Raw genomic sequence first — 26,593 nt, forward strand, 5'->3', positions numbered from 1 at the left:
CCAGGTCTCCTAAGCAACCAAATTGGCCCGGTTGCTGGGGAGGGTAGAGTCACATGGGGTAACCTCCTCATGGTCGCTATAATGTGGTTCGTTCTCAGTGGGGCACGTGGTGAGTTGAGCGTGGTTGCCGCGGTGGACGGCGTGAAGCCTCCACACGCGCTATGTCTCCGTGGCAACGCACTCAACAAGCCACGTGATAAGATGCGCGGGTTGACGGTCTCAGACATGGAGGCAACTGGGATTTGTCCTCCGCCACCCAGACTGAGACGAATCACTACGTGACCACGAGGACTTAAAAGCACATTGGGAATTGAGTATTCCAAATTGGGAGGAAAAGGGGAAAAATGCACAAAATATTTTTACTCATTAAGGAAATTAATGTCAATACTTGAACAACAAACAAATAAAATAGTTTATCCACATATATAACTTTTCCTCAATAAACAAGACTGGTCGGCAGACATTGTTTCTGAAAAGATAAATATTTTGTATCCATGGCCTATTTTCTCATATTTGAGTTCTAAAATAAAATGGTCAGATCATGTTGAACTACTTAAAGAAAAAAGTAGGTCTTGCATTTAAAAAAAAAGTTGGCAACATCTGGAGAAGCCAATCTCTATCAGCCTATACATCTTTTTATATTATAGATCTGCTTTGGGTGTTTGTTGGCTTTAGATATTATTTGAATAATTGTTTTGTTGTTGTTATTCAATCATACAATACATAAAAACTTTGCTAATGAATGCATCTTAGCCAAACGTGACTTCACCTCGACAACTTTGTGCAATCTGAGTTATTAAATAATTTTTCTGATCACTCGATTAATCGTCAGAAAAATTGTTAGATTACTTGATTTCCAAAAGAATCGATAGGTGACAGCCCTAGAAGAGATATCTTTTTATTACTTGTGGCTGGTTAGGACACATGTTAGGGGCCTTTCAGACCGAACACATTCTTGTGCTACAAAAAGGTAGAGCGCAGAGAATAGAACAGAATGCATAAATCTTGACATGTGTTTTTAAAAGTTGAAGTTCTTGACTCAGCGCCTAATAAATGTGGTGCTTCTGTGAGAGATGTGGCACAACAGTCAAAGACGTTTGTCTAGTTCAAGTATAGCATGTTCACATACTATTGTACTATAGAAAAACAATTGAAAAAACGCTTTCGGTGTGAACGGCCCCTTAGCCTGATGAACTTCCCTAACTAGAGTCAAAAGTGTTATCCTCAATAAATGTATATAATATCATGAAATTTCTGATATTATTAACATAATTTATAGACTACAACAGAAAGAACACCTGCATGCACACACACACAACACAAGACTTACTATGTGATTCAGGACTGTGTAGTTGCAAATACTGCATGTCTTTGTTGTGTAGCTGTGTGTTGAGTTTGTGTAGAGAGCTCTCCCTCTGTCTCAGAGCTGACTCTAAACTATGGATCCGCTCAACATGTTTCTCCACCAAAGACGTCTGATAGAGAGAAAGAGTGAAGAAAAGAGAAAAGAAGAGAAGGAAAAGAACACAGAGTGAGAAAGGCACAAAGAGAAAGAGATTATAAAAGGTTAAAAATGAAACACCACGAGAGAACTGTACAGAGTTAGATAGACTGATCAAAAGATAGGCAAGGGCAGAGAGACCTTTACTTTCACCATGCAGATTCCTCTGACATTCATATCCACAAGATTTTTTTTTTTTTTTTTTACAGCAATAAAAGATGAGAATGTGTAGATGTAACAGCTGATAGCAGGCTGAGTATTTCAGAGAGGCAGAAGGCACAGATGCTCAAATTCTTGCATCATGAAATTTTCATAACCATTTGAGACCTGCTAAAAGCTGATGTGTGTAAATTTTTCAATGTTACTTTCTCACTTCCCAACTTAATATGCAGAGACAAGGAGAGGTAACAATTCGTAGGTTAATTTCCCCAAAAAGTGTAAACTCTCAGAACTTTATTCTGTTTGTTTGTGTATCAAGACCAGTTGACTCAATCAATGGCATGAGTTTGGGGCATGACTATCAGTGTGTTTGGCCAATGGCAGATGGGAAAGTATTCAGGAAAGCTATTTGATAACGATGCTTATTTATGCTATTCCAAAACTGGTGATGCAGAAATTACACACTTCAGTCATAAAACTGAGGATACCAAATGTTGTTTTGTATATCAAGTAGGGTTGCGCAGTATACTGGTAAAAATGATATATTGCGATACCAAAAAAATTTAAACGGTACGATATCTTGTTGTTAATTTCAGTACCATATTAAAGTATGCTGCCATTAGCAAAATGTAATGTAATGTGAGTTTTGAATTAAATCAAAGACCATTTTAAAATAATAATAAAAAAGCCTCTATATGGCCAAGTGTGATCATTAAACAGCAGAAGGAGGTCATTTAATGAAATAATATAGTCAAATGCGCTTCACGCCACAGTATGAATAAGAGGCGCCTCTCTGCCCTGTCATCTCCTTAATACACACACAGGCACGCACATGAACACACACAGTCACACATACGAACACACAAACAAACGCAACACACACTACTAATGCTTGATTTTCATACAGTGTGTCCACTAGTATCCATCTGCAGAGCCACAGATCAGTGTTTTGAGTGTATTAATGGCTGTGAACTCTATAATGAACTCTTTCTCCATTGCAGCTCAGAGATTTCAGCTTGTGAATCACGGGAAGCTTGATATAACGAACGCTTCACAAACAAGAACTTCAAAGATCTTTCAAAATAAAAGTCCAGCTGAAATGAGAGCTCTATTCAAAATTGAAGACATTACGACAAAATTGAATATTACTACTGTATAAAAGTGTAATATTCAAAGCAGTCGCAATAATACTCATTGTAACAATAATATAATATTAAATGGTTATATCATTAGTATTATTATCTGTAAGCAGTATCACATAAGCAAGTGTACTGAATATCAGCATGTTGTGATTCAGCCATGGCAGCCTTTTGCCTCAGGTAATCAGATTGTTTTCATTTAATGTTTTCATTAATACTGTTAAGCTCTGTTGTGCATCTTTTTTTTTTTTGTTCTTTACCAAAATAATATATATATTAGTTGAAGTCAGTTTATATACACTTAAGTTGTATGTCATTAAAGTCATTAAAACTCTTTTTTTTTTTAACCACTCCACAGATTTCATATTAGCAAACTATAGTTTTAGCAACTCGTTTAGGACATCTACTTTGTGCATGACATGAGTAATTTTTCCAACAATTGTTTACAGACAAACTGTTTCACTTTTAATTGATTATACCACAATTCCAGTGGGTCAGAAGTTTACATAAACTAAGTTAACTGAGCCTTTAAGCAGCTTGGAATATTCCAGAAAATGATGTAAAGCCTTTAGACAATTAGCCAATTAGGTTCTGATAGGAGGTGTACTGAACTGGAGGTGTACCTGTGGATGTATTTTAAGGCCTACCTTCAAACTCAGTGCCTCTTTGCTTGACATCATGGGAAAATCACAAGAAATCAGCCAAGACCTCAGAAAAACATTGTGGACCTCCACAAGTATGGTTAATTCTTGGGAGCAATTTCCAAACGCCTGAAGGTAACACGTTCATCTGTACAAACAATAGTACGCAAGTATTTACACCATGGGACCATGCGGCCATCATACAGCTCAGGAAGAAGACGTATTCTGTTTCCTAGAGATGAATGTAGTTTGGTGCGAAAAGTGCAAATCAATCCCAGAACAACATCAAAAGGACCTTGTGAAGATGCTGGAGGAAACAGGTAGACAAGTATCTATATCAACAGTAAAACAAGTCCTATATTGACATAACCTGGAAGGCTGCTCAGCAAGGAAGAAGCCACTACTCCAAAACCGCCATAAAAAAGCAAGACTACAGTTTGCAAGTGCACATGGGGACAAAGATCTTACTTTTTGGAGAAATGTCCTCTGGTCTAATGAAGCAAAAATGTTACTGTTTTACCATCATTATGTTTGGAGGAAAAAGGGTGAGGCTTGCAAGCCAAAGAACACCATCCCAACCGTGAAGCATGGGGGTGGCAGTGTCATGTTGTGGGGGTGCTTTGCTGTAGGAGGGACTGGTGCACTTCACAAAATAGATGGCATCATGAGGAGGGAAAATTATGTAGGTATATTGAAGCAAAATCTCAAGACATCAGCCAGGAAGTTAAAGCTCTGTTGCAAATGGGTCTTCCAAATGGACCATGACCCCAAGCATACCTCCATAGTTGTTGCAAAATGGCTTAAGGACAACAAAGTCAAGGTATTGGAGTGGCCATCACAAAGCCCTGACCTCAATCCGATAGAAAATTTGTGGGCAGAACTGAAAAAGCATGTGCGAGCAAGGAGGCCTACAAACCTGACTCAGTTACACCAGTTCTGACAGGAGGAATGGGCCAAACTTCCAGCAACTTATTGTGAGAAGCTTGTGGAAGGCTACCCAAAATGTTTGATCCAAGTTAAACAATTTAAAGGCAATACTACCAAATACTAACAAAGTGTATGTAAACTTCTAACCCACTGGGAATGTGATGAAAGATATAAAAGCTGAAATAAATCATTCTCTTTATTATTCTAATTATTCTGACATTTCATATTCTTTTTTTTTTTTTCTCCCCTTTTCTCTCCAATTTGGAATGCCCAATTCCCAGTGTGCTCTAAGTCTTCGTGGTGGCATAGTGACTCACCTCAATCCGGGTGGCGGAGGACGAATCTCAGTTGCCTCCGCATTTGAGACAGTTAATCCGTGCATCTTATCACATGGCTTGTTGAGTGCATTACCAAGGAGACCTAGCGCATGTGGAGACTCGTGCTATTCACCGCGGTATCCATGCACAACATATATATATATATATATGCACACATATACACACCAATCAGCCACAACATTAAAACCACCTGCCTAATATTGTGTAGGTCACCCTCGTGCCACCAAATCAGTGCCAACCCGCATCTCAGAATAGCATTCTGAGATGCTATTCTTCTCACCACAATTGGACAGAGCGGTTAGCAGAGTTACTGTAGACTTTGTCACTTCGAACCATTCTGCCCATTCTCGGTTGTCCTCTCTCATCAACAAGGCATTTCCGTCCACAAAACTGCCGCTCACTGGATGTTTTTTGTTTTTGGCACCATTCTAAGTCAATTCTAGAGACTGTTTTGCGTGAAAATCCCAGGAGATCAGCAGTTACAAAAATACTCAAACCAGCTCATCTGGCACCAACAATCATCCATGTGATTATCTAATCAGCCAACTGTGTGGCAGCAATGCAGTGCATAAAATCATGCAGGTACGGGTCAGGAGCTTCAGTTAATGATCACATCAACCATCAGAATGGGAAAAAAAATGTGATCTCAGTGATTTGGACCGTGGCATGATTGTTGGTGCCAGATAGGCTGGTTTGAGTATTTCTGTAACTGCTGATCTCCTGGGATTTTCACACACAACAGTCTCTAGAATTTATTCTGAATGGTGCCAAAAACAAAAAACGTCCAGTGAGTGGCAGTTCTGCAGATGGAAACGCCTTGTTGATGAGAGAGGTCAGCAGAGGATGGCCAGACTGGTTCTAACTGACAAAGTCTACGGTAACTCAGATAACCAGTCTGCACAATTGAGGTGAGAAAAATAGCATCTTAGAATGCTATTCTGAGATGTGGGTTGGCACAGTTTTGGCGGCACGAGGGGGACCACAATATTAGGCAGGTGGTTTTAATGTTGTGGCTGACCGGTGTATATAAAATCTGAGTTTTTTTTATTTGTTGCCTAAGTATCGAGTTAGTATCGATACCGAGGTACCAGGGCTGGTATCGCACCAAAGCCCAAATTTTGGTATCGGAACAACCCTAATATCAAGCATCATCCACTAATATGAGGGTCTGGCTGGGTAACATTAGAGCCAAATTAAATTAACACAGCCTTGCAGCCAGTTAGGCTGTATGCATAGTACAAGATTAATCAAGTGGACACCTGGTTGGATTAAAGCCTGTAGCACATGGGGAGGCTAATTATCACAACTGCCCATCCGCCTGTACCCAAACTTAGCACAGATGACAGAGGTGGGTCTGAAGCATGGAATGAATGTTTTAGGAGGCTGTTTTGGAAAACGTCTCACCATCTTGTCCAGGTCTCGCTGAAGGCTGGTCTTCTCCATGTGGATCTTCTCATAAGCCTGAATTACATCTTCCAGCTGTTCCTCACGTTCTTTGCTCTTCTGAAGCTGGAGAACACACATATATGCACACACAAACAGACATTGTAAATACACTGCTGTCTCGCCACACATTGGTGTTCCACCAATCTGATGGGTTGAGGCCCCACCCACACTTAATGATCATGTATTAAAGTTTGTAATGACAGTGAAATAGTGGCACTAATGGAAATGGGGATGTAGTTTTGCCCATCCTTCTATAGCATTCGCGCTATGGCCATTCCTGAGTTCGCCGAGTTGTTTATTTATCTTTTTGGATTTCTGTCATTTAGAAAGTTTAATTATGGTAGCAGGTCTGCAGAATGCTAGCCTTATACAAATCTATAAGTAAATATTTGACAGTGACATAAATGACAGGGAAGCGACAGTCAAGCAGTTGACCTAGCAAAGGCTATTCCTAGGTGCTCTTAGATAGGCTATTGTAACCAGAATTGAGCCAGATCTCATTAGAATTACCGGAATGTGGTGATATTTTTGCAAAATGATAGTGTGTTATTTCTTAAACGTATTGTGTTAGTTTAGAGTTGCAGTGTCACCTGAGTGGCGCTAAAAGAGAGTTAAATTTTTTCCTAAACAGATGAGGTTTTTAAGGTTAAAGCTCTATTGAGTTTTAAATGAACAATACCTACCTCCCTACCCTAAACATTAATCCTAACTGATAGTGTCATAAAAAGAAAATGGGACAAGAAAAATGCAATAGGTGACATGACCACATCATTTTGTGGAGCTTCTATAAAACTTTTGGCTGTGTACCGAAAGTGCAACGCTCTATCAGTTGAGCTACCATGCAATTTGGACGCACTTGAACAAGCTTGCAAATGTAGTTGATTATGTGATGCAGACGTTAAAATGTATTGCATGACAAGTCATGTACTATAGTCAAAGAGTTTAGATGTCATGTGATAGCATTGTGAGAAACAGTGAGGAACAAAAAGTTTGTGTTTATGAACTGATAATCTGCAGTTTTACTCGTTGTTGTAGTTGCTCTAGTGTTAATTTCACATGGAAAGTGTTGTGATAAGTAGAACAAGTAAAAATCATCCTGCACAAATGTAGGTATAATAACGTGATTCTAAGAGACTGAGAATTTCATTGTGCCAGTGCTACAGGATCACTCACAGACTTTTTTAATCTAAAATTGAAACTGGCTACAAAAGTAGCAGAATGTATTAGAGAAACTGTAAACAAGCGTACACACTGATGCTTTTTATCATATTGCTGCTGCTGCCTTTTTTTAAGAGCACTATGCTACCTGAGATTTCACAGTGATTTTGTCTCGCATTTGATAGGGCTTTACAGTGATTTCACCACTGTTAAAGTGTCATGCCTAAAAACACCCCTTACCCATGTTAAAATAATTGTAACGCACAGCCTCTCATGGCTTATTGCTTTAACAGACCCAAACGTTGTTCTGCCTGATTAAACCCATTAAAATGAAACAAACACTCTCATGTTGTTGCCTTTACTTTAATTTTAAAACAGACATATAAGCATCTACTCCAATTATTCCATAACACACCTCTTTGAATGGATGCTTTGGCTTTATGGAGAATATAGCTTATTTTTTAAAAGAAAATTAACCGAACATGGTATTTATTTTCAATTGCGCTGCATCAGATCTCAGCAACAGCTCATGACTGCAAAGCTCTGGGTGTTAAAATGGAGGAAAAAATGTATGGAAGAAATGAAAGTAAGGAATGAAACAGAACAAGACAAAAATCAAGGAGGAAGGACACAGTTGCTCAGGCAAACAAGTAGGGCAGGGAAGAGTAAGGAATGCACACACAAAGTACCAAACGTCAGCGAAAGCGAGGGAGGTGTGGGAGAGAGAAGAACAGATGACAAAGAGAAATCTGGTTCTTCATGCAACGGAGGGAAGGCTGCTGGGTGGCTATGGAAACACATAGCAAGCATTATTAATTAATGAGACGCTTCGCTGGGCGATGAGCCGAGAGATGCAGAGAGACAGTATGATCAGCCCATTTACACTCCACATCACAGCCAGTCAGGAGAGACGGGTAAGAGCGGGGTTTAGGCACACAGAACTGAACACTTTATGGTCTACATTATGTAAGATGTTCTGTTATGAATGACTGGGCATCCGAAGTAGTCCAGTTCCAACATTATTACCCTACTAATCTTGTTACCTTATCTAATATTTCCATTCTGATACTGTATGTGTAATCCAGTTATACAATGTAATGCAAAATTCTGAATTGAAGAATTTGCGCATGTCCAATTTATAAATTGGAACTTGAATTGAACTGGCTACTCCATTTGGATGTTGAATTTTAATTGAAATGGCAGGAATATACTGAATTGCAAGTCCAAGAAATGCAACACAGTCACATTTAACATCAGAAGACTTTTAATAGTCCAATAAAACAAAACATAAAAATGGGAAACAACAGAAAACTTCTTATGTGTTTTAACGTTTCCATTTTATAATCCTGATGGATGTTGTTTGGTTTCATATGGAAGACTCTGGGATGTGTTCTTCCACTATGGTCCATAAAATGAGCTAATTAAATAGAATACAAATTCTTTATATATAATATACTGTATACCCTTACAAAAATCGAGAGTTCATGGCAAATTTGCTGCAAACTTGTCACAAATTGTACATTGTTCCCAAAGGTTTGCCAGAGGTTCACTACTACAGGTGAAGAGCTGCAAATATTTGCGGCCAATCACAAGCTCATTTGCATGTGAAAATAACAAGCTGCAAATTTGCGGCAAGTTTGCGGCTAGTTTAGATTATATATATATATATATATATATATATATATATATATATATATATATATATATATATATATTTATATAATAAAGGAATATTCCGAGTTCAGTACAAATTAAGCCCAATCGACAGCATTTGTGGCATTATATTGATTACCACAAAAATTTATTTTGAATTGCCCCTACTTTTCTTTAAAAAAGCAAAAATCTAGGTTACAGTGAAGCACTTACAAATGGAAGTGAATGAGGCCCAATTATTTAACTTTAAAATAATTTTTCAAAAGCATCGCCATAAGACAAACAATATGCATGTAAACATGATTTTAGTGTGATACAATTGCTTACTAACCTTTTCTGTGTAAAGTTATAAACAATTTTACAACTTACAATTAATGTAAGTGCTTTTAAATTATAATTCTAAGCTTCACATTTCTGCCTTTAAACCGTAACCTGTAACCTCGATTATTGCTTTTTTAAAAGAAAATGAGGAATGAGTCTAAATGAATTTTTGTGGTAATCAACATTATGCCACAAATGCTGTTGATTAAGATTAACTTGTATTGAACCCGGAGTAGTCCTTTAATATACAGTATTAGTAAATACTCCATATGTTGTATGTACTGTATAATAACATATTTATGGATAATTCCTAATAAAACATTTTCATGTATTACTAAACACTTACTGCAGCTATATGAATGACTTGAATTTCATTCCATTCCAATTCACTTTCTTAAATCCAATACAAATTACAATTCTGCTTTCCCTTTTTCTACCTCAATGTAAAATCAATTCAAATTCAGGAATGGAATTGAGAAATGTAATACTTAAATCAGTTTGGACTGGTGCAAAACCCTGGTATTAAGGCAAGACAGAGGAGAATGTGTGTTTGTGTAAAGATGAGTGTGTGCTTGAGTTTCTTACCTCGAGGGTAAGCATGTTGACTCTCTGTTGCAGGCTGCCATTCTCTGACTGCAGCAGGGCAGTGTCTTTGGGCTCAAAGGAGCAGTAGGAGTTTCTCTCCTCGCCAAACTCGCTTATCATGGGGAACTGAACACACACAAACACAGTTTTTTTTTCTGCTTTTTTGTTGTTGTTGTTAATTAACATTTCATCAATTAGCTTTGAAGTCATCTATATGCTAGTGTACTCCTAAAAGTTGACAAAATGTATTTATAGCACAGACTGTATGTGCATTTAAATTGACAGACTTTCTCTTGCGGGAAACAGACAAAAAGTATTGATGACTCATCTTGCACTGCATATATTATTGTCCAATCAAATGCTCTCTAGAATGAGAATGTTCATCCCCCTGCAACCAACTATCAAGTAGTAAAACATTCATCGTTCATGGCTGTAACCAGTAGTGTAGTAGTAGTTTCCATTTAAAAAGGTTGGCTCTTGTAGGCTACAGGTTCAGCTCTTACATCATCTTCTACCATACTACTGGCATCAGCAGATGCTACTGTATGTGCATCGACGTGCTGCATCTTATACATTTTTTACTCCTACATAGCATTTGGAGCTTTGAAATGAGTGCAGCATGAATTTGTTCCCCACATTTAGCCCATTACTAGGCAGTGAGCCATACTGAATGCAGAACCCTGGAGGCATTCTCTCTCGCCTTCTGCAAAAACAGCTGCTCTTTAGAGGATAGCCACCAGTGGTGCATATACTGTATGTGCATATGTTTGGGCAGGGATAAACCAAAGAGCTTTAAAGATGCCCAATCTGGAGCATCTTCTACCTGCAGCTCTCCCCAGAGGCCCGACAGCTGCCCAACCTGCCTAGTCATACCCAAAGATCACAACAAATGAACCAGCTGCACACTCTGTTGAGTAGGATACAGCACAGCATAAATAATGAACTCCTGTTGTGTATTAGAAAGGAAAATAAATACTTTCTAATAAAAAAGAAAGACATAGTTCACCCAAAAATTTAAATTTAGTCATAATTTACTCACCTTGATGATGCTCCAAACCCGTATGACTTTCTTTCTCATGTGGAAAACAAATGGAGATATTTTAATAATTATCACGGGCCGCTGTTTCAATGGAATGAAAATAGGTAGTGCCTCACTTTACAGCTTATATAGTTTAAAGCTTACAAAGTTTATATTTTAAAGCTTATCAAGCAGTCCAAGTCTCCTGAAGGCATACGAAATGACCAAGAAACAAATCAGTAAAATTTTTTGATGTTGCACATTCATGAACGCTATAGAGACAAACTTGTTCAAAATGTTTCATACACTATATTGCCAAAAGTATTCGCTCACCCATCCAAATAATTGAATTCAGGTGTTCCAATCACTTCCATGGCCACAGGTGTATTAAATGAAGCACCTAGGCATGCAGACTGCTTCTACAAACATTTGTGAAAGAATGGGCCGCTCTTAGGAGCTCAGTGAATTCCAGCGTGGTACTGTGATAGGATAACACCTGTGCAACAAGTCCAGTCGTGAAATTTCCTCGCTACTAAATATTCCACAGTCAACTGTCAGTGGTATTATAACAAAGTGGAAGCGATTGGGAATGACAGCAACTCAGCCATGAAGTGGTAGGCCACGTAAAATGACAGAGCGGGGTCAGCGGATGCTGAGGCGCAGAGTGCGCAGAGGTCGCCAACTTTCTGCAGTCAATCGCTACAGACCTCCAAGGTTCATGTGGCCTTCAGATTAGCTCAAGAACAGTGCGTAGAGAGCTTCATGGAATGGGTTTCCATGGCCGAGCAGCTGCATCCAAGCCATACATCACCAAGTGCAATGCAAAGCATCGGATGCAGTGGTGTAAAGCACGCCGCCACTGGACTCTAGAGCAGTGGAGACGCGTTCTCTGGAGTGACGAATCACGCTTCTCCATCTGGCAATCTGATGGATGAGTCTGGGTTTGGCGGTTGCCAGGAGAACGGTACTTGTCTGACTGCATTGTGCCAACTGTGAAGTTTAGTGGAGGGGGGATTATGGTGTGGGGCTGTTTTTCAGGAGCTGGGCTTGGCCCCTTAGTTCCAGTGAAAGGAACTCTGAATGCTTCAGCATACCAAGAAATTTTGGATAATTCCATGCTCCCAACTTTGTGGGAACAGTTTGGGGATGGCCCCTTCCTGTTCCAACATGACTGCGCACCAGTGCACAAAGCAAGGTCCATAAAGACATGGATGAGCAAGTTTGGTGTGGAAGAACTTGACTGGCCTGCATAGAGTCCTGACCTCAACCCGATAGAGCTCCTTTGGGATGAATTAGAGTGAAGACTGCGAGCCAGGCCTTCTCGTCCAACATCAGTGTCTGACCTCACAAATGTGCTTCTGGAAGAATGGTCAAAAATTAACCATTGGCCATAAACACACTCCTATACCTTGTGGAAAGCCTTCCCAGAAGAGTTGAAGCTGTTATAGCTGCAAAGGGTGGGCCGACGTCATATTAAACCCTATGGATTAAGAATGGGATGTCACTTAAGTTCATATGCGTCTAAAGGCAGATGAGCGAATACTTTTGGCAATATAGTGTATGTTCACGCAAGAACTGAGTGTTTTTAGCGCTAAACTATTTTCTCGGGTTGAGTAAATTATGGCCGAATTTTCATTTTTGGGTGAACTATTCCTTTAATGCAATGAATTGAGTGCTGCCTGTGCTATTTTTAAAATTGTTGGTCCACACATATATATATGTATCAGATGAACGTCATTTGCATCTTGCACAAAAACACAATTTTTATGATTATGGAGGGCTGTTAACAATGTTACAGTAAATAGACATTTTTTTATTTTTTTCCCTGTATGGAATTCTAATATGTAGTGATCAGTCACAAGGCATTTTCGACTCAGGTGACTGGCTCGAAAAAAAAATAAATAAATAAATAAATAAAAGCCCATGAAGCAAAGATGGTAGCTTTCAAGTTTCAGCTTTAGCGTTAGTCAGCTAGAATTAGTCAGCTAGCATTAACATTGCTCTTCTTCGTGTACTTTAAGTAGTTACAACAGTGGTTTTAGACGCTGTACTGCCATCTTTCGACGTGGATCAGCATGATCGTCTCTGTTGCCCCGGTCAGCTTTGTATTAACAAAAGCCTTCATCAGACAGCTAACAAAGGACAATGAATCTATATTCTGCAATTAATCCAGGATGAATTTAAAAGACATTAGTCATTAATCTTACATTTCTTACAAAATCTTTACTTTAACACTGGCCCTAACACTTACTTAGTTTAATAATTTTAAACAATGACTTGCACTATACATAACTAATATTGGCATTATATTCATGCTGTTAGCCAGAGGGGAACTAGCCCCCACAGTGAGCCTGGTTTCTCCCAAGGTTATTTTTCTCCATTAACCAACATTTTATGGAGTTTTGTGTTCCTTGCCACAGTCGCCTTCAGCTTGCTCACTGGGTTTCTAAATACAATTATTATTTAATTACTTATTTTTATACACACTTCATAATTGTATTTAATCAAACTACACAATGATGACTCTAAGACTTTATAGATTTTACAGTTTCATTTTCTGTTAATGCAGGATTTTCTGTAAAGCTGCTTTGAAACGATGTGTGTTGTGAAAGGCGCTATACAAATAAAAATGACTTGACTTGACTTTGGAATATCATTTGCATCTGGAAAATGTCTGAGATTGAGGTAATTTCTAAAGTTATGTATTACTACTATAATATATTTGCTTTGCCTAAAAACAAATGTCAGAACTCATGCAAACAGACTTCTATAGTTAAGGACAGATTATTATTGTCCCTCGTATTAACAATCTTTGGAGACTGTCTATGTTTCACGTTATTACTAAAGACAGTTATTACCTTTATTAGAGAACTGCTTAGTGTGAAATAAATCTCAGTTATCTAGCGATATAGAATGTCAAGGTAAAGGAAAGATTAGCATTTTTTTTTTTTTTTTTTTTTTGATGATCAAATTTAGCATATCCTTGAATACTTTATTTGAAGAACTTGTTTTGTTTCCAAGCAAACCAACGTCATGGTTTACTCAAAATCCACAACAATCGCTGGGCCAAGCTAATAAACAAATGAAGACGTATGACATTTCATAGAGGTGGAGGTAGATGGGCCCCCCTTACTATAGCTGTGATAACAAAGAAAATAAAATTACACGTTGCTTTCCGGTTGCGTTGGTAAACACCGCTGAAGACTTTCCATTACTAACATACGTTGACTACACACGTAATTTAAAAAAGTTTAATGGAAACTTGTATGAGTTTTCTGTAAATTCCACTGATACTATTTTAGAGATTGGTCTAAACAATAACGTCTTAACTGTGCAACAAAAAAGAAGCAACATCGGCATCACTACTCATGTTTTTCTCAGTCATCAAATCTTTCCACCTTGTGTATGCCGTACCGATGTTTACTCTAGTTTTTTCCTTTGCAGGCCTTTCTGTCTTCTTGCTTCTGACCTTTTTCGCTTCAGCAGTACAGCTACTGAATCTCCTGTTGTCTCTGCTTCTAAAGCACAATAATAAATATGTTCCATTGTGTTCTTTTCACTCTTCGCATCACCAAACAACACTGCGTTAAGCATAGCCAAGCGTATCTACGTAGGCTGCAACCAATGAACGCGAAGATTTTCTTATTTGACATTTAGTGAAGCACAGCGCACCATGTATAATAAAAACACTTTTTATAGAAAACTATTATGTGTACAGTCTTCTTCTCATGTGAGTGTACACCATTCAGATCACTCTTCACAAAAACACAATTTATTTGTTAATGTGTAAAAAAAATTAATTAGCCCCAAATTACTGAATGCTCCTTTAAGTAAAACTCCTACTGTATGTGAATGATCCTCAAAAATGTTCAGTGTTTATATTTAAAAATGCATGAAGGCATAATCTACTTTCGTAACAACTGCGTATTCAAAACAGAATCCTGTATTGTGTGTTTAAGGAGTTGGTGTTTTATGCACAAGTCTACATGTCCCCTGCCTGACTTCCTACTTACGTAGAGGATGCACTTGTTTACGTACAGCTCGGCTCATGTGCCAGCCAGGTTATAAATAAACCTCTTTTATACAAGAAGGCCCAGGCACAGCTCTTTCTGAGGGCTGTCACACTGCAGTCATTAATCAACTCAATCTTACATGCTTAAGCATAAACTCTGCCAGCGGTATATATTATTCAACTACTGAATACTCATAGATCACCATTAGCATCACATGGGAACCACTCACAGTAAAGCAACTCTATAACAGTTATAATGTTTGGACTCTACCAGCATCAGTGGCATAACTAGGATCGTATGGGCCCGGGGCAAAAACACTTGATGGGCCCCCTGCAACCTCCATCCTCCCACAGACTAGAAGTATTAACTTAAAATACATGAAAATATAACACTTTAATTTTTCAATATTGCCACTAGTCTATTTGTCTCAACCAAGTTGACGCTCTCAAGGCATCTTTTCACAAGGTGTGCAAAGTTCAATGTCTCGGTTGTCTCTCCTTATCTTATGTAGACCCTAAAGAAATTTAATAAAATACTAGAGTTCAATTCAGTTTGTTTATTCTGATGAAGATAAACAGATGAATCATAAATCGGCAGTGACAGGTAACTCTTTTAATACTTTACTACTGTTAACGGCAGCACAGCTGTTAATGACTTAACGGTAGCACAGCAATAACGATTACATAATTTTGTGGATAAACCACCACGTTTTTGGTATACAAAGGCACACTGACAGTCACAGGAACAGTATTAATATTATTTATATTTGGTGAATAAAAATATGTAAGATCCGTAAAAGTTGTTTATTTAAAAAGTGATACAAAGTCCAAGATGCTGCAGAATACAGTATATTATATTTGAGATAAATAAAGGCAAAGAAAGGTTTTGGTTACTGCAGTGGCTCCTGACACGTGATCCAAAGTTCATATTTATTGGTAAGTGCATTTCATTGCAGGCTGAAGAAATGTTTTTTTTTTTTAGAATGTTTGCTCTAGGTGTGAATAGCTTCATTGGAATCCATTGTTTCTAAATGTTAATTGCAGCGATCTTTGTGTTTGGTGCGTTTGGTGTGCAAAGGCCTTTACTAGCTACTTTGGCGGATGACATTTTCAGAGTTTTTCCTGCATTGAAAATATTGTAAATGTCGGGCGACCCGGGCCGCTGCTAATTTCATTGTATTCATGCCGTGTTCAGCGCTTTAGAAGCATTAAATAGCCCTCATCTATGTTACACATGCATCTGTGCGAATGAAGCCTGGTTTCACGCGACGACCGCAGCACATAAGCCAGCGTGCTCCATAGATACAGTTGAAGTCAGAAGTTTACGTACACTTTAGACAAATACATTTTAACTCAGTTTTTCACAATTCCTGACATTTAATTGTAGAAAACATTCTCTGTCTTATTTCAGTTAGGATCACTACTTTATTTTAAGAATGTGAAATGTCAGAATAATAGTAGAGAGAATGATTTATTTCAGCTTTTATTTTTTTCATCATATTGCTAGTGGGTTAGAAGTTTACATACACTTTGTTAGTATTTGGTAGCATTGCCTTTAAATTGTTTAACTTGGGTCAAACATTTTGGGTAGCCTTCCGTAAGCTTCTCACAGTGAGTTGCTGGAATTTTGGCCCATTCCTCCAGTCAGAACTGGTGTAACTGCATCAGGTTTGTAGGCCTCCTTGCTCGCACAAGCTTTTTCAGTTCTGCCCACAAATTTTCTATCGGATTGAGGTCAGGGCTTTGTGATGGCCACTCCAATACCTTGACTTTGTTGTCCTTAAGCCATTTTGCCACAACTTTGGAGGTATGCTTGGGGTCATTGTCCATTTGTAAGACCCATTTGCGACTGAGCTTTAACTTCCTGGCTGATGTCTTGAGATGTTGCTTCAATATATCCACATAATTTTCCTTCCTCATGATGCCATCTATTTTGTGAAGTGCACCAGTCCCTCCTGCAGCAAAGCACCCCCACAACGTGATGCTGCCACCCCCATGCTTCACGGTTGGGATGGTGTTCTTCGGCTTGCAAACCTCACCCTTTTTCCTCCAAATATAATGATGGTCATTATGGTCAAACAGTTCAATTTATGTTTCATTAGACCAGATGACATTTCTCCATTAAGTTAGATCTTTGTCCCCATGTGCACTTGCAATCTGTAGTCTGGCTTTTTATGGTGGTTTTGGAGCAGTGGCTTCTTCCTTGCTGAGCAGCCTTTCAGGTTATGTCGATATAGGATTCGTTTTAATGTGGATATAGATACTTGTCTACCTGTTTCCTCCGGCATCTTCACAAGGTCCTTTGCTGTTGTTCTGGGATTGATTTGCACTTTTCGCACCAAACTACGTTCATCTCTAAGAGACAGAATGTGTCTCCTTCCTGAGCAGTATGATGGCTGCGTGGTCCCATGGTGTTTATACTTGCGTACTATTGTTTGTACAGATGAACGTGGTACCTTCAGCCATTTGGAAATTGCTCCCAAGGATGAACCAGACTTGGAGGTCCATAATTTTGTTTTTTGTTTTTTGAGGTCTTGGCTGATTTCTTTTGATTTTCCCATGATGTCAAATAAAGAGGCACTGAGTTTGAAGGTAGGCCTTAAAATACATCCACAGGTACACCTCCAATTCAGTACACCTACTATCAGAAGCTAATTGGCTAATTGTCTAAAGGCTTGACATCATTTTCTGGAATTTTCCAAGCTGCTTAAAGGCACAATTAACTTAGTGTATGTAAACTTCTGACCCACTGGAATTGTGATATAGTCAATTAAAAGTGAAATGCGAGTATATGCTATACTCATATAATTCTCATTAAAATAATATGTCCAAACAAATGCATGCAGTTACAGTCTCCAGTCACCTTTATCACTTTTTGTGGGGTAGGCAATTTTGGCTAGTGACTTTGGAACACCACTAGCCAGAGTGGCCGGTAAGCCAAAAAATTTATGTCAAGTCCTGTCAATATGTATTTCACTCTGTCACTGTGTCGGCAGCTCCCTTTTCACATTAATGCGAGGGAGAGGTGATGGGGGCGTGGTGAGAGAGAGAAGGGTTTAGGGCTAACAAGGATGTCTACACCTCTGTTGGGACTGAATAATTACATCATATGTATGACACTGAATTTGTAAGATTTTGCAGGAATCCCTATAATGTGATGTAGTGCATTTTGATATTTTAAAGTAGTTTTCAATACACTTTATATCAGTAATGTGACATATTTTTTCACAAGAAAAATGTAGGGTGGGACTAAGAATTTATGCATTGGGAATTGACTGGATTGTAAAAAGTGGGGGTTACATACAATGATGGAGTCAGACCTGAATGGGAGATTGCTAAAACAAAGCATTAACAGCTATTTGGCTATTAAAAATATTGAAGATTCTGCACATTTCTGTCACTAATCAAATATAATCTGTGACATATAATCTAGATATAATTTGTGCCATTAACCATGCTAACTCCTTTGTACAAAAGGACAGATTTTCATTGCTTCCATTGAACCACACAAGATGCTATTTGGAAGATTCACAAATCATGCTGGAACAGCATGGATCAACGGGTTTTGCACGAACTTGTTCTTGCCAGCTTGAGTGCTTGTTATCATTAATACAAAACTGTGCTTTAAAACTGCCCCACCTGGACTGATGGTAGTCACTGACCAGCATCTAAGACTTCCGCTGATATTGGTTATCTGAGGCTAAAGGATCTTTCGGGTGTTTTGTACCTTTATTTCGTAAATCTTGAGTTTTCTTTTGATGTCTGCATTTTCTCTCTCAAGGCCAGCCAGTCGGGTCTTAATGTCCTGGTAGGCACTGATGAGGGCGAAGTGGGAGGTGGAGTACATGTCCTCTGATAAGGGGGAGCTTGACCAGCCCACTCCACAGCCATCTTCTTTTAGCCCCTCGTTACCCCCCAGCAAGCCCAACTGTCCCCCAAAGAGAGACTCCATTGCTCCTCCTCAACCTGCGAGACAGAGAAAGAGAGGAAGGGAGACAGAATGGCCAAGTTGTTTATGTAAATCAAAAGAGGTGAGCTAATCAGCCTTGGAAGGCAAGTTCTTTCATCTTTAACAGCATTTTCAGCGCTTTGGTTGAGGTGCACGTCCTTCCCTCTATGCGGTCCACTTCACCCCTGCAGGGGGTAATTATTTTCTTTCTCAGCTGTGCTTCTCATTAGTATTGACATCTACACCATTGTCCATGCAAAGGATGCACAACACATATTGGCACCATATCAGCCGATATTGGTGATTTTAAAAAAAAATCATCGTTATGAGTTGATATTGGATATTAAAATGTGCATTCTCGTTACTGCCTATTTTTAGATTTAGATTACATTTGCCGCCAACTTAAAGGGATAGGGATCATTTACGGCACAACCTTTTAGGGTGGTATTTTTTTAGGGCCATTTCCCTTTATTCATATTCAATTATCCATCACTTTACATCCCAATGTGCATTTAAAACTATTGATTTTATAATACATTTTCAGACAAAATAGTATACCTTTTTAATATCTGCTATTCATTGGTTATCTGTGATAACATTAAAATAATTATCATCTTATCCATATTGCCAGAGTTTAAATATCGGTGCATCCCTAATCCAAACGGTATAAAATAAAAACATTTTTACCACAGGGCAGCGAGCTTTCCTGTTCCACAAACACTTGCCCCTGACCCTCTCTGGACATGTTTGGACTTTTGTGGGACAATGTAGACTGCTCTCTGTCAATGAGATAACTTCATAAATTATTCAGGAAGACAAAGGCCAGAGACACTTAAAAGAGCTAAGCTGCGTGACCTAACTCCAGTGCATGCTGGGCTGCAAAGAGGATGACATCATCACCTAGCAACAGTCAATATTGCTGAGATCACCTGCATAGTTGCTATTTAAAAGCACTTAGAGGGTCAGCACATTTCAGTGTGGTGATGACATTTAACCTTACTGGAGAAAATATGCATTTAAAAGCCTATTATAATTTATCATTTACATTTTTATTGATTGGATACACTTAAGCTACAGTATGTTACAAAACAGCAATTTCAAAAACAGAAAAAAAGAAAAAAAAAAAAAAAACTACTTTCAAACTGGTTTACCAGACACTCTCTAATTTGTTATTGGTCAACAAACAGATAGTCCCACCCCAAACTCACATCATTGGTTGAGCCAATGTTGCTGTGTCGGGTTGGTCGGGAGGCTTAAAAAAACAGAGCGCTGTTTTGAAAGCACCCCAGAGCCACAGTTTTACACTTTGGGGGGAGATTAACCTGTTTTTACTGTTCTTAAATACTTGTGCTTTGACTTGAATGAATGTTATGAGATGTCATTGTGCTGTGGGCAGTGTAATACAGCAGAATCAGACAGCCGTGTCTGTAGATGTTTGACTCTGTTAGTCCCCTGCATGTTGCCTTCATGCCCTTCAGTCCCCAGGGCCCACTCTCCGCAGCACGATGAATCACCCTCACCCTTGATATTATCAACACTCATTCACTGAAAACAGCACTGCATCAATGTGGCAGGAGACACACACACACACCCATGTGCAGTCAGAGCAGATCACTCGGAGAAGCAACCTATTTTGCCAAAAATCTTAAATAAGTGTCCTAACTTTAGTACAACCCCACTGTCGTCCTAACTGAAAACGTATTTGAAAGCCACCGGTTACAGTCACATTACAATACTATGAAACATAACTATAGCACTATCTGAGAATAGCGCTACATTTATTAGCGATATAAAATGCAGAAAAGTGATGTTTGATGGTGGAAACACTTTTGGAAGACCTAGATGATGTGCTGCACTTTGATGACAAAACACTCAAAATAATTACAGACTCCCACGAAATATGATAATGCAGTTTTTAGGGCTGTCACGATTATGAAATTTGGCTGATGATTAATTGTCAAACAAACAATTACGATTATGGCGATTAATTGTCTTTTTTTAGGGCTATGATGATTAATTGTCTCTTTAAGGGCTTTCACGATTAATTGTCATATAAATTGTCATATTTCTTAAGGTGTGTTTTTTTCTGCATGTGTGCTTCATACACCTTAAGAAGTAATTTTTTCACATTTAACTTGAAATACATAAATCAAATAATAAAATACGGATATGTACGACAGCGGAATGGTGCCATGTGGGGAAAAATAATCTAAGATTTTGAGAATAAAGTCATAATATTTTGTGAATAAAGTCGAAATATTTCGAGAATAAAGTCATAATGACCAGAAACAGCTCGTCATTATCACAACGATAGCCAGAAGCTTCATCAATGCAAGAAATGGATGTGGATGATTTAGTTAAATCATATTTAATTTAGGATTTAGCAACAAAGAAATCCTTTGTCATCTTTTGGCACATCAGCACAAAGTTATTATTGGGATATGAACACTGCAGCGGTTGTGTAGGAATTGAATTTATTCAGGAGAAAGAACCAGACAGATGTTCGCACAGTCTTGCTTGGCATGGGTAATGCTTGGGCTGGGTTTCCCGAAGCTCTAAGTTGAACGTTAGTAGCACTTAAATTGTACTTACAGCAGCACGTTTCCCAAAAGCATCATTATCTAGCATTGTTTTTTTGTTTTTTTTATCCCCTTTTTCTCCCAATTTGGAATGCCAAGTTCCCACTACTTAGTAGGTCCTCGTGGTGGCGCGGTTACTCACCTCAATCCGGGTGGCGCAGTACAAGTCTCAGTTGCCTCCACTTCTGAGAAAGTAAATCCGCACATCTTATCACGTGGCTTGTTGTGCATGACACTGCGGAGACTCCCAGCATGTGGAGGCTCACACTACTCTTCGTGATCCACGCACAACTTACCACGCGCCCCATTGAGAGCAAGAACCACTAATCGCGACCACGAGGAGGTTCCCCCATGTGACTCTACCCTCCCTAGCAACAGGGCCAATTTGGTTGCTTAGGAGAGTCACTCAGCACGCCCTGGATTCGAACTCGCTACTCCAGGGGTGGTAGTCAGCATCAATACTCACTGAGCTACCCAGGCCCCCATTATCTAGCATTGTTAAGTAGCAATTACAAATGCTTGTAAATTAACTAGAGCTATGAACCGCTCTTAAGTCCATAAATTACTACACTTATTGTTCTCGCATCTTTCTCAGTTTATCAGATACAAAGGGACATTTAATAAATGATATTAACATATTTTGATCATTGGAAAGACGTACACGGTTTCACAGGATAGAAAAGTGCTGATAAAATCGCACTGAAATCAATAGGCAGTCTCAGTCTGTGCATGCAACGTGATAGGTGTAAATTAGGTCTAAAGATAGATCTAAATTTACATGACACATAATACAGTACAATGTTTTATTGGGCCCTTTTGATAAGTTTAATTTTAATGGCAACAGAAAAATATGTTCTTATTGAACAGATTTGCTTAGAAGACCCATGTGAGTAATGTGACCCTGCAGTTAAAAACTTAAATAGGCCAAAATAATAATTAAAATATGGTTAACAAAGGAGATTAGGGTGAGATTGTGCAATGAGCGATTCTTTCTCTTCCTCCTCCCCTTCTTCCTCCCTCCAATGGATGATTCAAACAGTCCTAGTCTGTTTACATGGCATTCAAAAATTGCATTCTGCGTAATGGCAGTAAGGCTACAAGTGTACAATAGGGCTGAGAGATATGAAAGAAATATATTCATGATATTTTTCGAAACAAATATTGCCATATCCTATTATATCGTCAACCTGTCGTAAGACTGCAAAAATGCTACAGTAAAAAAACGTTAATTGGTAAACAGGCAATTAACTTAAAATATATACGGTAAAAAATGATAATATATTTAAGACAATACATGTTTTTTACAGTACAATGTTGTAAAAATTTAATTTTTTACAAGTAAAAAGTATGATTTTACCGTATAATTAAAGGTAAAAATTCATATTATGTTTAACAAGAGAGTACATGTACTTTTTATGGTAAATTATTGTTAAAATTACGGTTTAAAAAAACAGAATTCAGTTCCCAGAATTCCCTGTGTTACCCATCACATTTCATTATATTTTATGGGAACAGCTGTTTATTTTTATTTTTAATATCACTTATCTACATTGGGGTGTTCTGTGTTATATTTGATGTAGTTTAGTTAATGTTTAGTGCATTATTTAAATTTCACATGTGTTACCCTGATGGTGTTAAATGTTTGTGTGAGTGACACTGAGTACAGTCTCTATATGTTTATTGGTCATTGCTTTTGGAAAGGCCACTACTGATTAACTTCATGTCATCATGTGCCTTTCTGTAAACACTACGGTGAGTAACAATACATTATAAAGTGAAAAGCAGATTTTTACAGTTTCAGAAGATTAAAGTATTAAGTTCATTTAATTTAATAATATAAACGGTAATGCACTGTAAAATATACAGGCATCACAATTACATCCCGTAAAGCCTGAAGCGTGGTTACCGTATTTTTTACAGTGAATTTCTGGCAACCACAGCTGCCAGTTTTTTACCGTAAATTTAACAGGATTTTTTTACAGTGTAGTTTAAAGCTGTTTAAAGCTATTTCCTAGCTTTAGTAGTGTAGAAGTAATACAAGCGACCACGGAGTGTTGTTGAACGTAAACACTGAGTGACCCTGACTTCATGTCACCAACTAGCTCATATTACACACAAAAAGGGTCTTTTGCTTCCATCTACTGGCTAAAGTACAGTATGTAATGTCACAAAATTATATGTAAAGAGACAGATAGCTCTTAACACATCTGCACTGCTCTTACACTTTAGTTTAGAACGGCACGAAGACAAGAGGAGCAATATATACAGTGAAGCATCTGAGTGATGATGGTGTGAGATCATTAGCACTCATGGAACATCTCTTGTCCAATTAGATTCAAGGATTATATATATATATATATTTTATCAATCATTTCTTGATAAAAAAAAAAGTAAAATATAGTGAGCTAAATTTATAATGATTTGTAATGAATTGCTGCTTTTTACCCCACTAATTCATCTTAATGCACCAGTGCTTTTCTTCTCTATATTTCTGAGGTGACATTTTGAATTCAGAAAACTGTACACAGGAAATTATAATAAGATGTATTATAAAAATAAATGGGTTATCACCTGTAGGTAATGCATTCATCTTATTAATGACTGTTATTGAGGACATCAGTACTGTTTGTGGTCAGATGAGGACACTATGCGCCTGTGATCTGTTCTCTAAATGCAGCAGAGTTTGGATGGGTTTCATGATATTAAATAAATAATTATATTAAATAAATAAATGAATAAAATACACTTGTTCATGTGTGGTTTTTCCTGTTGTTAATTTGTTATTATTTTTAATCATTATGAACATACTAAACATGACAAATAGAATGAAGATTTATTGTATTACTGTAATATACCATGAATGAAACCACAACATGCTGTATGTATAGATACAAAATAAAGCTTTTATTATTATTATCATCATCATCATAATCATCGTTTTCCAAAGTAAGCTACAGTGTATGTAAGATGAAAATACACATGGAAAAGTATGCGTGCCATCTCCGATGCACAGAGTACATTACATAAGTGTTGCACACCCTTTTTCGATCTCTCATTTCTAATATTGTGCACTTACATCTGCTATTTTAGTGAATGAGCGGATATGGGTTGATTTCGGACACAGCAAAGGTCTATTTGTAGTAAATTGCTATTGTTATTTTCACTGTATGAAAGAGTAAAAATTTTTAACAAAGCGTTATCACGTTGGGATATTACCATTGTGATAACTTACCACATATGAAGATATATTTTTCTATCAAAAGAATATGTTTAGTCATGTTTTATTTTTTTTATTGAATATGGTTGAATGTCTATTGAAGCTGGTTTGCACCACAGCTGATTAAAAAAGTGATTTTGTATTTCATAATAATGAGAAAGTATCTCATTACAATGAGAAACAAAGTCATTATTATGAAACCGTTTCTTAATTGTTTTGAGATACGGTACTAACTTTATCTACAAAATGGATTTTTTTATCAACTTTATCAACAAGTTAGTCTCCATGTCTGACTTATGGAAGTCATTTGTCTTTTTACCCTTTAATAAGTTCAGAGTCTTGTAGCTCAAATTAATAATGTGCTGAAGTGTTTTGCTGATCATATTATTTATGGCCGAGTTCGAATCTCCTGCCTCGTGAGTTTTTTTATTTTTAATCTTGCATACTTCTGCCGTTTGATCAAATAATACCACTTATTTTAATCTGTACAATGATGCCAGCATCATTTATTAAGTTTACATTTAACGGAGAGCAAAATATTGAGTCAGAAGCATGATTTTCGGAATCAACTAATCTTCCGCCGGTCGTTCACATATGGTGTCAAATGGATGAAGGTCTCCAGTTAACATGAAAACCAGTTGAGCCGTACACCGGCAGCAACGGAAAATGAAGTTTCTTCTGGCCATCTTGATTTGTTTGACTTGAATGAGCAATTGGCAGAAATAACCTGCAGCAGTGAATTGGTCTGGCCTGACTCAGTTCATCACTGATTGGGTGAGAACACCTCAAACTTTAATGGCTGTGAAAACCAGCAGGCTCATTACACTACATAGAAAACGGCATAAAAAGCGCTGCTTTTGTGCGTTTTTTTACGGCATCATATGCCAAGCCAAACAGTGTAAAAAGAGGTGCTTTTCACATACACCAAACACCATCCAATACAGCATTTTAAACTAGTTTCACAATTTTTTTTTACGCCGTTTGAAATTACCACAGTGTCATTTACGGCTTTATGGTTGTTTAGAACGCCACAAAATACGCCGTTTTAGATGTACATGCGTTAAAACTATCGTGTTATTCTGAGACTTGTGGCTTGCCATAAACCTTTGCCATTACATGATCGTTTAAAGTGAAACCGGAGCGCTTTGCGTTCACGGTCACAGTTTATCCACCTTATTCCAGTGGGTTTTACTGGGGAAACAGATGTGTGATGAACTTCCGCCAGAAGACGTTCATTAGCATTCGCTACGGCAGCGGTCATTCAGACCCTATTTACAGCTGGTATTAGGATGTGATTCAGATGATCTGATGACAAGTGATCAGCACTATATACAGGTGTAAATGGGGTGCAAAACCTTTTGTGATTGAATCACAAAAAACACATACGAAGGTAGTCACAAACGCATTTGAAACGTTGTAAACACCGTCCGGAAAGCAGCAAAGTGCCACTCCTTATCTGTCAATCAACCGCTGTGCTAAATCAAGAGTTTAAACTGTTCATGACTTTGGCGACACATGGCTTTAAAAGGAAATAAATGTCCGATCGTAAAAATTTAAAAATAGCTTACATATACGAGATCTTTACGGATCTTCTTCAGTGTCTTCGTGTGCACTTACAGTAGATTAAATTTGAGCTGTACCTGGTGCACCATTTTTCCATGCTGCTTTGTCTTTTGTGACATTTTTCTGGTTTATTAATGTATGATGTAGTGATGCTATATGTCACAAGTGCTCACAGGAGATACATTTGTGCGACCAACAGCGATGTGTCTCATCTGACCATGTGATCGGATCACCCTTACTACTGTGATGATGTGCATTAATTATAATACATGTTGTTCTTCAAGAATCCAGAAGATGGCACTATGTTACAGCAAATGTTACAAATGGTTTGAGAAACAGACGTACAAGACCAACATGTAATGTGCCATCAGTCAATAAACAGAGACA

At 38.0% G+C, this 26,593-nt stretch overlaps 1 protein-coding gene across 1 annotated transcript in view; it reads right to left on the reverse strand.

Moving 5' to 3' along the window:
• The window catches only part of LOC127427363 (TANK-binding kinase 1-binding protein 1-like), a 66,881-nt gene that overhangs the window by 22,652 nt on the left and 17,636 nt on the right, over positions 1 to 26,593 (reverse strand). Inside the window, exons 2-5 of the mRNA XM_051674928.1 lie at positions 18,626 to 18,864; positions 9,869 to 9,994; positions 6,110 to 6,214; positions 1,331 to 1,475 (exon numbers count right to left, since the gene is read on the reverse strand). Of these exons, the coding sequence (XP_051530888.1) occupies positions 1,331 to 1,475; positions 6,110 to 6,214; positions 9,869 to 9,994; positions 18,626 to 18,850 (601 nt within the window). The 5' untranslated portion in view covers positions 18,851 to 18,864. The remainder of the gene's footprint in view (positions 1 to 1,330; positions 1,476 to 6,109; positions 6,215 to 9,868; positions 9,995 to 18,625; positions 18,865 to 26,593) is intronic.

Source organism: Myxocyprinus asiaticus, chromosome 36 (genome assembly GCF_019703515.2).
Source record: "Myxocyprinus asiaticus isolate MX2 ecotype Aquarium Trade chromosome 36, UBuf_Myxa_2, whole genome shotgun sequence".
NCBI classification, from domain to species: Eukaryota; Metazoa; Chordata; class Actinopteri; order Cypriniformes; family Catostomidae; genus Myxocyprinus; species Myxocyprinus asiaticus.